The sequence below is a fragment of the Cucumis sativus genome, chromosome 6 (assembly GCF_000004075.3).
Source record: "Cucumis sativus cultivar 9930 chromosome 6, Cucumber_9930_V3, whole genome shotgun sequence".
Classification (NCBI taxonomy): domain Eukaryota; kingdom Viridiplantae; phylum Streptophyta; class Magnoliopsida; order Cucurbitales; family Cucurbitaceae; genus Cucumis; species Cucumis sativus.
This window is the reverse complement of record NC_026660.2, coordinates 4,284,056-4,300,890: the sequence shown is the minus strand read 5'-3', so window position 1 is coordinate 4,300,890 and position 16,835 is coordinate 4,284,056. Positions and strand designations below refer to the sequence as shown.

Sequence of the window (16,835 nt, the reverse complement as noted above, 5' to 3'; positions counted from 1 at the left end):
AGCTATTTCTTTTAGAAGATTAAATATTTACCTCTAAAGTGAAAGAATCGTGTTAATTACCTTGAGTTTACATTGGATGTTCAAAAACCATTATACAAACTTAAAAGAGTTTGTGTAAACAAGAGCGTAGCTCAACTGACAATCAAATAGATTAGTAATTATAAGGTTCTAGTTCGAATCCTCATACTTCAAATGTAAGGTAGTCTAAGTTTGTCACCTCCCTTCACCAATTTGTTCCAAGAAAGGGGTAGCTTTCCCAATTTTGATCCTGTATTACCATAAATCATCACATTTTAAGATAATTGCATTGGATAGCACTTTTAGAAGTAATAATTAAGGGGTCATTTGGAGGAAGAAGAAGGTTATTGGGGGAGGATTATGATAATCCTTGAGTTATGAAAAATGTTGGGTTATGATAACACGTGTTTAGGTAATTTTTATTTTTCAAGTAAGGGTGTATTTATAAGTGATAGTTGGAGGTTTTTGTACGGATGACCTGTCCTTAATGCCACTTCAGTTTCATGACCCCAAAATCGCAAAAACATGTGTGTAACCTTATGCTTACGTCACATGATCAGTTTTTTGGGAATTAGTAACATGTCGGGCCCGCAAGTTCCCATTCAGCCCGATTAGTGCACCTCATAGCACAAACCCGATTCTTCGAAACATACCTTGTAAGACTCACACCTAAACTAAGAAATAAGAAGTAAATTTTTGACTAAGTATCTTGAAACAGATGCTTGGAGTACTCTAAACAATAAGAGCTTTGTATCTTAGTTAGTCTGCGATAAAATATTAAGCTGCAAGACTTTTTGTAAGATGTGTTACTATGTGATTAAGGTGTTACGAGTAGAAAGATTTGGCGAAAAGAAGCACGAAAATTTCATAAATTTCGTAAGTGTTCTAACGGGCCACTTGTAGAGACCAAGTTAAGCATGATTAAGTTAAATCTTAAGTTTACATGAGCACCACTAAAAGCCGGAGCTGGCAAATGGACAAGAGTTTGGAAATAACTAAGCTTGTTAAGGAATAGTATAATTAGAGGTTAAGGCCAACCTATTAATTATCATTACTCCGGTCAATTCAAGAGAAAAACTTAAGAGTTGAAGTGCCGCCAAAGTTACTATGCTTAGGTCTACTCCAGTTAGTTTTACTCTTCTCATGATTAGTTTTACTTCAATAGAGTTTTCTAGATCTTTGCTCAGGTCCAACCGCTAGTTTTTGACATTGGTTAGCTCTTGCTTTTTGTTGCTTCAAAAGATAGATATTATTACATTACCTTTGTTTGTCGAAATGCTATTTTAGTTTAAATCACCACTATTGGATTCCAATGCTCCATAACTTAAAAAGCTTTAGTCTTATTCTCTCAATAATCTCAATTTTTGTTTTTTTAATTTTCTTCTCGAAACATAAATTTTATATAGTGAGGATTGATTTGTTGAGTGCTTTAATATGTAAATCTATTATTTGTGAGATTTTTTTTCACCATGTTCCTCATTTCAAATATTTAGTGGTATTTCTTAATCCCTAAAAAAGGTCTTTTACGATTTGATTGTGATTCGTAGAAACGATTGAGTTTGCTCTTGAACTCGTAAAAAGAGAGGTGTAGCTATTGTTTTATTAATGGATGCAAGCCAGTTGTGCAAAACTACAGTAAAGTTATATGTGTCAAATTATCTCTCCATCTCTTATTTAGTTTTGCAATTAATTTGTTGATATAATTGGTTGCCTTGAATTCACTCTTTCAAGTCAAATGTGAATGCAATTCTTAATTTGTTGATTTGCTTAATTGGCCTGCTTGGTAAAGTCTTGGTTAATGTGTAAAAGAATTATTCACCGTTCTTGCCATACCATCCTATATGAGCCAAAGAATTGTTGGTGTGTGTTGTGGTAAAAAAGAAGAAACTCGTTAGCGTACCTTCTGAAGATGGGGCGAACGCTGAGCCATTCCGTATTGCAAACAAATATATCATTCCAAGTATTTTACTATACCATTGCCGAGACGTGTCTAGGACGATGGATGTGGGATGTGGAGGTTTTTTGAGTGTGTTGTTGGAGCATTTGGAGAGACTAAAACTCTCTTAATCAGGGGTTTCCGGCGTGGGATCCGGAACAGAATGTTGTTAGCGTGTTGGATTATATTGGGGAATTTAAATCGAAGTAGAGAATGAAGATCAGATGGCTGCCTCCTGCTACCGGTGAGATTAAGCTCAACGTGGATGCATCTATTCACTCATCAGAGAGGTTTGGGAAAGTTTTTGAAGGTTGGTTGCGTGTTGTTGGGAGATGTCAATTGCAGTTGTTGAAGTTCAAGATTTGGCTTCAGGTGACCTTTCAAATTGACTCATCTTTAAGGTTAAGGTTGAATCTGATTTCTTAACCTTAGTTAAAGCCATTAACCACAATCTCTTGCTTAATTCTGTTATTGGGGTTATTTTAGTTTAAATTGGAGATGTGTTGATGCAGATGAATCTTTGATTCGTTGAGTTTGTTCCCTGATCCTGTAATGCTGTTGCTTACTCCTTAGCAAAATGGGTCTAATCAAACGGGAAGATTTAGTGTTGGAGTGATTTTTCTCCGTCTTGGCTTTGTTATGATATGGATCCTAATTACATAGTAATGAGGCCTTGTGGATCTTATCTTTTTTCATGATGTGGAACTTTTCTGTGTTTGAGGCTTTACTTATCAACACTTTGCTTTTCATCTTTCTCCCTAAAGCATATATATTTGATGTTGCGAGTTGAGCTATGCTCTGACAAAATAACTTCAATGACCATGACTATGTTGGCTGGTACACTGTTAGCAAGATTAAGTTGTCCTTTAATAAAATAGATTGATGGTTTTGTTATGTTTGGTGTTATTGTTTGTACTCATCTTTATAACCCACTTCTAAATTTGTAATCAACTAACACATACTAATTGACAAATTAGATGTGTCCAATTCAATTGCACCATTATTGTAATTGTTACAATCGAAAAAAGAAATCATTTTGACACTTTAAAAATACCCTTAAACTTTAAAAAATTATTCAAAAATACAATTTTTTTAAATGAAAACCGTTAAAATTTTGTTTAAAAGTAACTACTGAAAAGTTTCATAAATACTCTTAAACTTAGAAAAATTTAAAAATAGTCTCACTAATCCAATATTTATACCGAATTTATTAGCACAAAAATAAAAAAATTAAAATCATAGGTTTAAATTTTCATACACTTCTATTGATATTTTCAGATGGGTCAATATCTATAGAAAACTTGAATTGATTCATTACATTGTAGAAATATCTACAAATCACAAAATATATATATTTTTTAAGGCGACACTAATATAAATAATACACATACTTACTTATCTAAAAATAATATAATATTTATTTATTAATTTAAATTTATTTTCTGAACTCTTTTTAGAAATATGTCTCAAAATCAAAATTTAGTAAAACTAACACTTCAATATATCTATCAACGTCAACATTTTAAATTTGGGGTAAAACATAAAATTTCACAAAATTTTACCAAGTTTAAGAAAAAATCTCACACCAATATATCAATGAGTAATATTGTCTATTAAGGCTAAAATACTTTTTTTATTTGACAATTAAGTGTATGCTAACTACAATAATAAGCATTGAGAATGGTTGGGTTCATTATTATTATTATTGTTGTTAATAATTAAACAAAATTAAAACTATCATTATCATTCTAATTAGTAGGTGAGAAAATTGATTTAAAATTTAGATCAATGAAATTGTTTATTTAACTTTGATTAAACTTAATGATATTTACGAAACATGGGTATTTTTAAACAATTTCTAAAGTTTAAGAATATATATTTTTAAAGCTATTGAAAATTAAGGAATATTTTATCCTCAAACTAAAAAATTCAGCAGCATTTTGTAATTTAGCGTCTTTTGTTACACGCGAACCAACTTTGTTAGAAACTATAAAAGAACTTATATCGTCTAGTTCATCTACGCGCGTGCACGAAGCCCTATCGCGTCGAATCCGCAAGGTTTTCTCTCTGCTTCTGTTTTATTTGAATGTTATTGAAATCTCAGTTCTTTCCGTTCTTACAATTAGCAATTTAGGGATTTTGTGTTCTCTGTATTGATCAAATCTTGTTTACAACTTGATCATTCACCTGTTGGAGATTCGATTCCCCATGTCCTTCTTCAGCATTCTTATTTATTATCGTTGCGTTCTCTGCACTTCACATCGACTGCGTCTAGACTATTTAATCAGTCATAAATTTCTTCAACGTGATTTTCTTATTTCCTCCCTCATTTCACAATGATTCTGAAACTTTAGGCTGCTGCATGAGAAACTTGCAAGTTTAAGCACTTTTACTTGTTATTTCCCCCTCATTTCACGGTTTTTGTTTTTGTTTCCTACATTAAGCTTAGTGTTTATCGATATGGATAGGTTTTGCATCTTTCTGATGTGTTGTAGAATTTCATATTTATCAGGATTCGGGAAAATGTGAAACCTGCCTACGTATGGATAATGAAGGATTACTTAGTTGAAATCTCAAGGAATCTGGAATTGTAACTACATTAACTTTAGTCGTATTTTTCTATTCCAAAGCTAAAATTTGAGTTAATATGTTGAAAGGGAATTCGTCTCCAGTCAACATATTGTTCTGTTTTTTTATTTAGATTGCGGTACATGGTTACCTCAATGCCTTATGCATGTTTTTAATGTGGCAGATGAAGAACGTGGTCTTGGCAGAACCTAGATGACTCCAGATTCAAGATACCTCCATGGTTAGTTTGAGTCCTGTTTCTGAATAAACATTTTCTAATTCTTTAAGATCTTCTATTTATCTCTCGTGTTGTATCCTGGACCATCGGCCATAAATTTTGTCTAATATCGACTGATGATACTTTTTTTTTTTTTTTTTTTTTTTTTTGTGAAAGCGGGCTAAATTTAGGCAAAATATTGATGGAATGGTAAATTATGTGTCAATTTTGGTAGGTTGCATGGGGAGTGAATAGCCCATGAAGTAGTTTTGAAATGCCTTTTGGCAATAATCTTATGAGGGAGGAATTAATGAAATCAGTTTAAGAGATGATTTTTTTCCTTTGGGGATATTGGCATGATGTAAGAACTCATCTTATTCCAAAATGTTCATGCTAGTCCTGATTCAATTGGTTAGGCCTTTTCAACACACATCTTGTATGTTTTACTGTAATTCAAGTGCAGTGGCTTTGGAAATAAATTTGTAGTGTCATCAACAGTCTGTACTGTAGTTTATATATTTTCTTGTTTATAAAGATGTAAACCACTGGAAGATGGATTGCTGTTAGATACTCTGGAATGTATATATACCATACTCTCCTAGATCTCAGTAAAACATGCTTTCATGATGAGCTTTTCATTGATGTTTCTTTGTTATCTTTTCCTGTTAATATTTCATGGAAACGAGGCATTCATTTATATATGGATTTATCTTTCGGTGTGGATCTTTACAAGAAAGTTAATAAAAGCTTTATCGTGTTTGAAGGATCAAAATATTGAAGGACTGCCAGATTACAAAGATATCAAACAAAATGAATTTTGTTATCGGAAGTAAGATATTTTAACCATTTTCACCATCTCCCTCTTTTCAATATTTTGTATAATTCAATGAATTTTTCATGAGTTTTATTGTAATTAATAAACATGGTTTTTCTTAAGTGGGACAAAGCAGCTATAGCCGTCCACCATATCTAATTTGACAATGAGACAACTCTTTTCTCATGCACCTCAAGCGACGAACTTCTTTAGTCTTCAACAACTTTCTTTCAGTTATTCTTGTTTGTGGCTGAATGTCAGCTTGCATAAAACAAAGATTAAGGATCTCCTCCAAATGTGAATGCAAAGAGCATTTCTGAACTCTTGTTTTGACAAAATTAAAAAAAAAAGAGAAAAAAAAAGAAAAACCCAGTAGCTATAAACTGCCTAATTGTTATAATGCATGTGCAAGGCTAGTTATAAACCTGGAGAGGATCACTTCATCGACTATTGGCCTTTCAATTTTGGCATATTGTATCAAGTTCCTTTAGCTGGTTGATTGCCTCATCTTGCAACATCAAAAGCCTTGTCATCTTTTAACTTCAAAGCATGAAGCTTGTGGCTGAATATTATGAGCATTTTTGTGATGGTCACCAAGGCCTTTTATGTGCATCTCATCTTATTTCTAGAGAACTTGTTTGACCATATAAACATGTAGTTAAGAAATTAAAGTTTATACAGGCACCAAGTGTCAAAAAAAAAAAGAAAAGAAATGCCGGGCACGATGCCACTTGTGCCCGTATTTTAGAATCACATTACTTTCTTAGCTTGCTCTATTGAGATTCAGGCCAACCAATGGTAGTACAGTTATCCCAAATCTTTTAATATTTGTAGTTTATCCTTTTCTTTTTGCTAATTGGAAATCTTGAAAAAACTTGTACTCCCTTGCCTTGGTTTGAGGTTTGCCTCACTCCTTTTTGGATATTTTGTCATTTTAATGAAATTAAAATAAAGGTTTGGTTGAAAAGTATATGAATTTTAATTCTTTTTTTCTTCTAACTTAGACACAAGAAGCAGAAGGAGGAGGATATTGCAGTTTGCGAATGCAAGTTTGATGATAATGATAACGATAGTGCTTGTGGGGAGGGGTGCTTGAATGTATTAACTAGCACTGAGTGTACTCCTGGACATTGTCCCTCTGGTGTTCATTGCAGGAATCAGGTAACCATGAAGCTATCGGGTTATATGTATATATATTTCTTATACAATCTTTCTTTTTTTCTTTCTTTCTTTTCTATATATATGTATATATAAAAACTATAAAATTTTGATAAATATAGTACTTCATATTATAAACTTGTTTCATTTTAGTTAAATTATATTTACAATAAAATATACTGTAGATTATACAAAATGTTAAATATATAACATAAAGTAAACTAATATTGGTCGAGATTCAACCTAATATTTAGTTGTAAACTAGAACTATTTTTACCGTCTATAAATATATTATTTGATACATTGGAAACGTATTTAAATTAGGATCTAGTTTCTAAATATGCTACCAAACACATATCCATAAACATGGAAAATAGGAAACACAACTCTATTTTCATCCAATTCTTTGTTTCCCAATTTCAATTTTTAGTTCAATAACCAAGCATGCTGTTATATAATCTAATTTTACAATTGGTTGTATTGGAAACATCTGTTATTATGAGCTTGGATTGAGGATTAGAACGATAAATTGTATTCTTGACTTCTTGAGCTAAACTAAATTACTTTACCAATATGTAACAGAGATTTCAGAAATGTGAGTACGCAAAAACAAAGTTGTTCAAAACAGAAGGCCGTGGGTGGGGCCTTTTAGCTGATGAGAACATCAAGGTATTTAATTTTACTTGACAAGGTAGATAGATGTATTTTTTAAATATCTCATTTACATTGTTGTATTCTTATATGTCGCATTAGACCATTACTGTTCTTGAAAGATCATGCCAAAAACATAATTACGAAAGAGCATTTAAGGATGCCCACAAAGAGGCATAAAACCCAACCCCTTGCCTATCCTCATTAGATCTTTCCACTTCTCCAGAAATTATATCATCTCTCAAACAAAATACCCCAAACAATAGGAAGATACTCACTTGGCACAACGCAGGTGGGCACACGAAAGGGAGAAGCAAAGCTAATCGCAACCTAAAGTCCTCGACCATCCAAACTATTTAAGATGATGTTGTAGCTTTGTTGGTTCTTGGGTATCCAACTCACTTTTTTTTTCCTAGTTTTCTTATACTAGTGAAAATTTAATTTGGTTCTGAAACAGGATTCAGTTGATGATTTAAATTTTTTAAATAGTAACTGTCTCTCCCTTGTGGCATTATATTCTTTGAGCAGTATCCTCTTTTCATTTATTCAATAAAAAGTTTTGTTTCTTGTTAAAAATAAAAAAAGTAACCAACTTTAAATGCAGCTTTCGCACCAACTAGATTTTAGTATCAATACTATGGGGTCTTTAAGTCCTATTATTTCTATTTACTTACTTAACTCTCATGTAGCATTGTAACAAACATCGAATTTATTAAGATTGCTTCTGCATAGGTATTCTTGTGCCGACAACAAGAGACTTAAATGAGGGGCCTTCAATTGTAAATGTATCTTTACTTGACTAACTAAATCGAACCTTCTTCTCTAAAGATTGCTTTCCATTTCTTTTTGTTTATTGGGAACAATGTAGAATGGACAGTTTATTATTGAATATTGTGGGGAAGTTATTTCTTGGAAGGAAGCGAAGCGGAGATCCCACACTTACGAAAATCAGGGTAACGTATCAATTTAATCAAAGTTACATCTGTAATGCATTATATATAATATAAATAAATTTAGATCGTTATTTTTTGTACCTTTATGATAGGGCTCAAAGATGCTTACATCATCTCTCTCAATGCCTCTGAATCAATTGATGCCACTAGAAAGGGAAGTCTTGCTAGATTTATAAATCATTCTTGGTGAGTTGTTTATGCTGAATATTGCCATATTTTATGTGGTACGTATACCAGGGGAAGGGAAAGAAAGTTTGCCAGTAAACATACCTACCTTTTATTTGTTCTTTGTTGTTGTCAATTATTTTTTTGTAAGCTTGCAGCTTCCCAAACTGTGAAACAAGGAAGTGGAATGTGTTGGGTGAAATAAGGGTTGGAATATTTGCAAAGCAAGATATTTCCATTGGGACTGAGTTGGCATATGATTATAATTTCGAATGGTATGGAGGTGCCAAGGTTCGCTGCCTCTGTGGTGCGAGCAGCTGTTCAGGATTCCTCGGAGCCAAGTCTCGTGGCTTCCTGGTAATTTTTTTTATTTATGAAGTAGTTTTACTTTTAAAATAAGGAAAACAAGATGATATATGACCAGGGTTCCTGGTGAGGGGGTAAATTCATCACAAATTGGAAAGTGCAAGTTATTATTATTGTTATTATTTGTTTTGTATTTGCTGAAAGTACATCAATCTGTTTTCCTTGTCAGGAGGATACCTATTTGTGGGAAGATGACGATGATAGGTAAAACCTTTTCTATGCCTCTGACCTTCAGCATACCTACCCCTACCAGTTTTTAAAGCTTGCTTTTTCCTAAATTGTCAATGTTAGAGAATAGGTTTGGATACGGACTGGACTGTGGGCCAAGTGAGAAAACCTCACATTCTATAGCCAGATTGCAGTTGGGTTGTACAAAGGAAAATATTAAGAAAGGGATCCCAATTATATCCATTGATTAATTGTGTGGATGGTCAAATGCTAAAAAGCATAGATGCTTCAATTTGGCTAGTATGTCTGTGCCAGACACATGTCGTTCACTTGGGCACTCCAATGCTTGTTGGACATGTATTGAACACTCGTTAGAGCAATAGACATGTTAGACATTAGTTTAACATACTAAAATAGGCACATATACGACAAAAATAATAAAAAAGAGCAAAATACATTAAACTAATTTTTTAAGCATACACATGTACAAACTCATTGACTTTGAATTTTCTTCTTGATTAGATATCATATGATAGATAATTTAGAAAAATGTATGTTTTATCGAATGTATCCTGGTTGTTTCCTCTATGTCCTGGATTTCAATGAAATAGTGTCATTGTCTCTGTGTCATGCCATATCTATGTATCATATATGTATTCCTCCTTCTTAAGAAGGTGTCTGGGAAAGCGACTATGATTTTTGAGACAATACCCCAAAATTCTCTGGTCTTTGTGTATACATAGAATAGAAATTTGGATGTTAACCTCATATTACTAAGAGTTGGGAAACCTTAAATACTTAATAAGCCATGTAGGTGGGTTACGACTGAAATGATCTTTGAACTCCTGACCAGATTTCAGAAGCATTTTATTTCTATGCCAACCTATGTATATTGTTTAGTCCCAATCAGTCAACACTATTTCAGTTATCTACATGGATTCATTTATTTATTTTAGTTGTTACATGCTCCTCTTGCTTCTGTTCTCATGAAACAGCCGTTAACCGTCCTGCTCGGATTTAGGTATTCTGTTGAGAAAATTCCACTTTACGATTCCGCAGAGGATGATGAGCCTTACGTTAAGCTCCACACAGCAGTGACTAACACATATTCTGAGTTTGAAGGTTACCTGAAAAATGAGGACCCAATGATCATGGATGATTTGGGAGCTGAACAGCAGCTGGGATCTACTGCATTTATTGATACCTCAAAGGATACGGTTCAATTGCAAGATATAGTTGTAGGAGAAATTAAAAATGATGCAAAAGAGGAGCCAGAAGATCATCCACAAAATACGCAGCAGAAATTTTCTGATCAAAATGCGATGATATCTCGTATTCGAAGTAATACTGCTTGCCATAACTATCGCATTGGACCTAGACCTGTGGCCAAGAAACGTTCAAGAAACTTATCTAATGGAAGGACAAAAAAAATTTCTCTGAAGCAAGTAGATGCTAAATATGTTGCTCGACTGTTAGAGATGAAAGAAGCACAGGATGAAGTCTTACAGTACGAGGTAATAAATGCATTTTACCAGTTTTTGTTGGCACAATCTTTTCTTTTGATGTCCTAGGGCATGTTTAAGAGTGATTTTAAAGTGGTTAAAATCTCATTTGTCGTGTTTAAAGTAAAAATTAGTTTGAAACACACATTCTATTACTCAAAATCAATTCAATGTTTAATTGTACAATTTTAAACGTTTTTCATATTATTAAATTTTATTTTGAAATATTTAGTATATGTTTGGGAATGATATTGAAACATTAAAGTCGTTTTTTTCAGGTTCGAAATTACCACGGAATATGTATTTAATCACTCCAAATTATTTTCATTTTTAATTTAAATTTATGAAATTTTCACATTGTCTAAATTGGTTTTGAATAATTGAAGGCATGTTTCATAGCAATTTTAAAAATGAATAATGTGATTTTAACTATTTCAGATTTATTCTCAAACATGTCCTAAAAGTATGTTATGAATGATTTTGAAAATTAAAAAGAAAATTAAGAAGTGATTTTAATCATTTTAGAATCACTTCGACACATGGAGAAAAAGAAAACAATTCGCTAAGCTTTAAAACCATTGCTTTACTGATACATCGAAGTTTTGTCATGCAGGAAACAAAGAATAAAGTGAGTGCCGAACTTGATTCGTTGTACAATGAAATACGACCTGCCATTGAAGAATATGAAAGAGATAGCCAAGACAGCGTAGCTACAAGTGTTGCGGAAAAGTGGATAGAAGCAAGCTGTTTGAAACTGAAGGCAGAATTTGATCTTTATTCTTCTATAGTAAGAAATGTTGCTTGCACTCCTTTAAGGTCAGGTGTCTCTACTGAACCTCAAGCTCTCGAAGCAGACGGCGACAATGACCTGAAATTGTTAACTAATTAGACTGCTTATCTCTGACAATATGAAACTGAATTAGTTACTTTGGTAAACCATTTTCCGTCACATATTAGCTGATCGGTTGAGGGACACGAGTTCTTGTAAGAGGCATCCTACAAGGTCTTCGGAGCAATTGTTATTGAAGCGTTTTCAGGTTAGAGGTAATCAAAGCCTTCAATTATGAGCTTATTTCTCATTCTATTCTTAAGGATTTTTGTTTGCTGCTTGCTACCTAGTGCTGCCCTTGTTTGAAATGACCATTTAATCTGATCTATTTTAAGGTCAAAATACCATTTTTGTCCATTTATCTTTGTTTTGCATGTCCAATTTTCGTCATAAAATCAGGTCATCCTTGATTCCCCCCCTCCTAAAAAGAGAGAAAAAAAAAAGAGTATTAGCATTGCCTTTATCATTGTTGTTTAACCGATTTTGATAAAAAGTAATTTTGAGGACTAAATTTAAGGTTTATTGAAAGCACTAAGGACTCAATTTTAGATTTGTTGAAAGTATATAGATTAAACTAGACTAGACAGATTTGGGAGTGATTTTGTAAAGGTTTTACAAAATCAATTGTCATGACTACTTTGAAGAACATTATAACTAGATGAGATAACCCTACAACCCATTATACTAGGTACTAAATGGACAAAAATTTAGAGGAATAATGTCATCTAAGAAAGGAAGAGTTTTCTGTTAGATACCTTTTAAGTTTTTCACAAATTTAATGACTGTATTTACAATTTTAAAAATCGTAAATATAACAAAGTTTATATATATAGATATTGGTTGCTAATATTTTAAATTTGGTTCTTAATTGAAGAGTTTGAATTAGACTGTGAACCCTATATTGGAATGAAATAATAAATGGAAAAGTTGTGATTTTTGAGATGCAATATAAAGAAATTAAAGGGATAAAAAGAGGAATTGTGTATGGAAGAAGTAAGTGAAAAGAAGTTGATGTGTTGTACACGGTGGAATTGAAGTGTATGTGTGATTTTGTTGACCAAATTTACGGAAGACTCTTTTTTTGTTTCTCTCTCTGTCTTCATTCACGGATTTGATTTTGGCAAAAAAAATCAAAAATTCAAAAAAAAGGGTTTGAAAGTGAAATGCCGCGTGGGGTCCCCTTCCTTTCATTCTTCTTCGTTTCTTCGTTTCTTTGTTTCTTTGTTTCTTTCTTTTGAAGCAAATATCCTTAATGCTTTAAACTAACCTTTTCCATTGATGTTCTCCACTTCATCAATCAATTTACTTATTTACTTATTTATTCATTTGGTGATTGAACATTGGGCCTTATTGTTTGATTTCTTTAGGACAAGGAATTGACGTGATTTTTTTCTTTTTTTAAAAAAAAACTTTAGATAGAGGAAAATACCTTTTAAAAAAAATTGGAGATATTTTCAAATGTACCAAATGAGCTAATGTGTATTTCATTTGAAAACAATTTCTTAATGTTCTTAGGTGAAAATTTATTACAAGTAATTTTCTTTTTTGACCCTGATTATTAGAGCATCGTTTCAGTGCTTTTGTACTATTAACACCTTTTTATTTCACTCTTAGTACAAAAAGAAAATTTAGCTGAAGTTTAAATTGTTACAAGAAACATAAATTTATTGGAAGTTTATTTAACTTCCTTAAACTTTCTAAATTTAAGATAATTATACTAAAGCTGGAAAGAACTCAACATCGCTCTTAAGTAAATGTTTTTTTTTTTCCTTTTTATTTAGTACAGATAGGAGTGGAGATTTAAACTCAAACCCTCTATCCGATGTTAATTGAATTGAGCTCTTGTTGACTTAGGTAAATATTAGAGGAATTGACAATAAATAGATATCATCAACTTGGAATACAACTACAAATAATGATTAAATATTCATATCTAAAATTGAAAATGAGTGACTTACATGATGGAGTATGTAATGGTTGACATTTGACCATTTTATGAATGAAGAAGAAGAGCATAATTAAGAATATTCATAGTATCCTTTTGCTAATCTTCTTCATCTCTTTCTATTATTATTAATCCTATTAGTCAATGGACATTTTCTCTTTCTTATCAGTAACTCTATTAAATCATATTAATCAATTTTTTTTTTTTAAAAAAAAGTTTATTTTCCTATTTCTTTTTTATTTAGTAAAACTAAAATTAAAATTTGATTTCATTCTACTTCTTCAAGTAATGGATTGCTTACTTTATTATTACTTATTACTATACAAATACTTTTTCTTCTTTCTTCTAAGCTCATCTAAGGTTTTGATTTTAAGTTAATTTGGTATTAAGAAAGAGAATTGTTATTTACATTTTATTTCGACACGACCCTAAACATCACATTTGAATATTTGTGATCTTTGTTGAACATTTCGACAGAATTTGAATTTGTTTTTCTTATTTTCATTAAAACCCTTAGTCAATGTGTCTTTTCTCTCATACCAAGTTTGGTTTAGTTTTTTTCTCTTTGAATTGCTTGAGTTAATTGAAAGCATTTTTTTTGGGTATTATAATAACTCAATATACATCTAATTGTATAGTAAAATGGATTAATAAACTATAGGATTGCGTTGTCAAACAAACTACTCTATTGGTTGGTTCTTTAGTCTCAACTTGTGAAATTATTAATTATTAGTAATTGCATTTGTGTTTATATTTATTTTTCAATTATAATCTCACCTTTAACAGACATTTACTAACTCAAACACAAAATTTTCACGAATACTCGTGTTAACAAATAAAATAAAGATTAAAAGTGATATTAACTCAACGATAATTGATTTGATCTTATATTCTTGAAAGTGGAGGTTTAATAAATTGAATTGTAGTGTAGCAATTGTTTCCAAAATAAAATTAAAATCAATCTTATATTCTTGATAGATCTTGGAGTGAACCGATTTTGCTATATTTATCACGCGTTAAAAAATTATTTTATATTTAACTATTAATTTAAAGAGGGTTACTTATTGTAATTATGTCAAAATTAAAATTATTTTTTCAGTTCTAAAATTTATTTCTTGTATAGACAATAATAAATATATAAATATATACACACCAAGTTTAAGAATGGAACCAACCTACCACTATGGCTATGTTATTAAATTTCAAATAGGTTAACTTATTAGATTCCGAAAAGATAATCTATTTATTTTAATAAAAATAGTGGAAAGTAAAAAATTTGATAAAATTTTTATTTCTTAAAAAAAATATAATATAATAAATTTTGTTTTTAGTAGTTTTATTTTGGTTGGATGAAGTGTAAATAATTTATTTATTTTTCTATTTTAGATAATACCATTTTTTTCTAATTAAAAGTATATTAAAAAGATTATTAAATTATAAAAAAATTATATTTTAAACTTGTTTAAGTTAATTTCTATATTTAACTTTTATATTTTCAATAAATCTTATAATTCTTATAAGTACTAGTTTATTGTTGAGGCTATAAAAAAAAGCATCTATTAGGATTTTTGCTATAAATTTTAGAAATATGTTTCAATTGTGATTATTGTTATTATTTAATCCATTTTAAAAATGTTTAGTATTGAAGAACTAAATTTAGTAAGGTGAATTAATGAGTGATTTTACTATTGTTAAAATTAATTTAAAAAATACTATGAAATATGTTTTTAATTATTATTATTGTTATTTAGTTTCATTAAACATTTTTAAGTATTTAAAAGGTGAATTAAAAAAAAAACTCAATGAAAATATAAATTTTTTTTATGGATTTTGCTATATTTTTGTATTTTGAAAACTTTCCTATTTATAAAACCAATATTGATAATGTGAAAATAGCCTCTGAGAGCGTAAACAAAATTGAACATTAAACTAATTTAAATGATTAAAAGTGTATTTCTAAAGTGAATTTAAATAAAGGCGAGTGATTTTAACCATTTTAAAAATACTACAAAAAAACCAATATTTGGTAAAAGGTTTAGTTGGATGAGGAAATCAAGAATTCCCAAACATTCATCTTTTCTCATGGTTAACACCTCTTTCTTTTTATGCTTTTCTATAACAACCAATTTTCTATCCTCTCCATTTATTTTTACTTTTATTTTCAATATACCTACCTATTTCATATTAGTTTATCTAAGTAAATTCAATTAATTATTTAACTTCATTTTCAGTACAAATATTGGTTGAATTAAGTTTTTGTTCAGTTTGGTTGAATTAAGTTTTATTGACTTAATTATTTAACTAAAATAAATTAACAATATTTCATATACCTACTTTAATTTTGTAATTTAAAACTCATTAAAATTTGATTGATTACTAATAACTAATATTTTAAATTTTGTTATTTTTGAAAATGTAAGATCGATTAAATCAAACTTATACAACAAATTATCGATTCTTGTCTTATATATGAAAGAATGAAAAGATTCAGTCCGATCTATACTTAAAGAAAAGGGGACGTACCAGAATGAAAATGAAATGTGGGGTGAGATTGTAAAATATTAGTATTATATGAACACATGGGGGCAGTGACTTAATGCAACATTTTTTTGACTTGGCCAAACCCTTTTCATTCAATAATACCATCATCTTCTTCTTCTTCTTCTACCCTTCATTTTAAATACTGTATATGTATCTATTCTTTTTGTTATTGTTTTACAATACTATAAAGTCATTTGATTCAATTAGAGGCATGCTATTAAATTTTAACTTCACATTCCTACCTATATTTTCTTTGAAGTATTTATTAGTTCAACCTCGACCTAAGAGATAAATTGGTGTTGCTTAATTTACATAAATCTAACCAATTCAAATAATATTTACGGTTCATAATAAATTCATATTTGTCATTTATTGTTTTTTAATATTCACTTCACTTCTGTTTGTTATGTTTTGTGATTTATTCGTTTCCTCTTTATATTATTACTTATTCTTCATATTCTCACTTTTTCTTGTTTGCGATTTTTTCATTTTCTCTTCTAAAATTTATTTACTTCTTCATTATTTCTCTTGATACAAATTCTAAACGATATTGGTACAAAATCTAAACGATATTGGTACAAAATCTAAACGATAAGTCGTTGTTTATCCTAGATAAACAGAGATAAATCACTATCACTAATAGATCGTTTAGACTGGGTACAAGAAATCGTTTAGATTTAGTACAAAATCATTTAAATTAGGTACAAGATCGTATACTAAGATCATTTAGACTAAGTACGAAGGTATATGATTGTTTAGACTTTGTACAAAAACGTTTTTAATTGTTTTTTCACGTGTCAGTGGTATTTTTGTTATTTCATGTTATGGGTATGTGAGATTCTTCAATTTTCAAAATTGTTCTATATAGTGTAAATATTTTCACGTTTTGTACTATTTTTAAAAAAACTTGGTATTTTTATAAAAACATACAACACACAACAAACTAAACCACAAAATGCTACTAAGGTAAATATTTACATTATAGAGAATCTTTTTGCAGGTAT

General features: G+C 30.3%; 1 protein-coding gene across 3 annotated transcripts; it reads left to right on the top strand.

Moving 5' to 3' along the window:
• The first annotated feature begins 3,899 nt into the window (after window positions 1-3,899).
• On the top strand, window positions 3,900-11,706 carry LOC101222397 (histone-lysine N-methyltransferase ASHH1). Of its 3 annotated transcripts, none has more exons than XM_031887668.1 (12): window positions 3,900-4,012; window positions 4,467-4,544; window positions 4,707-4,763; window positions 5,504-5,568; window positions 6,558-6,714; window positions 7,294-7,380; window positions 8,231-8,315; window positions 8,408-8,501; window positions 8,639-8,837; window positions 9,016-9,050; window positions 10,036-10,528; window positions 11,130-11,706. In XM_031887668.1, the coding sequence occupies exons 3-12, from the start codon at window positions 4,761-4,763 to the stop codon at window positions 11,403-11,405; spliced, it is 1,494 nt and encodes a 497-aa protein (XP_031743528.1). In that variant the 5' UTR covers window positions 3,900-4,012; window positions 4,467-4,544; window positions 4,707-4,760; the 3' UTR covers window positions 11,406-11,706. The 3 variants fall into 3 exon arrangements, with proteins under 3 accessions (XP_031743528.1, XP_011656629.1, XP_031743529.1); XM_031887669.1 differs by lacking the exon at window positions 3,900-4,012 and adding an exon at window positions 4,240-4,259; XM_011658327.2 differs by lacking the exon at window positions 4,467-4,544 and having other exon boundaries at window positions 3,915-4,012.
• Window positions 11,707-16,835: the final 5,129 nt, after the last annotated feature.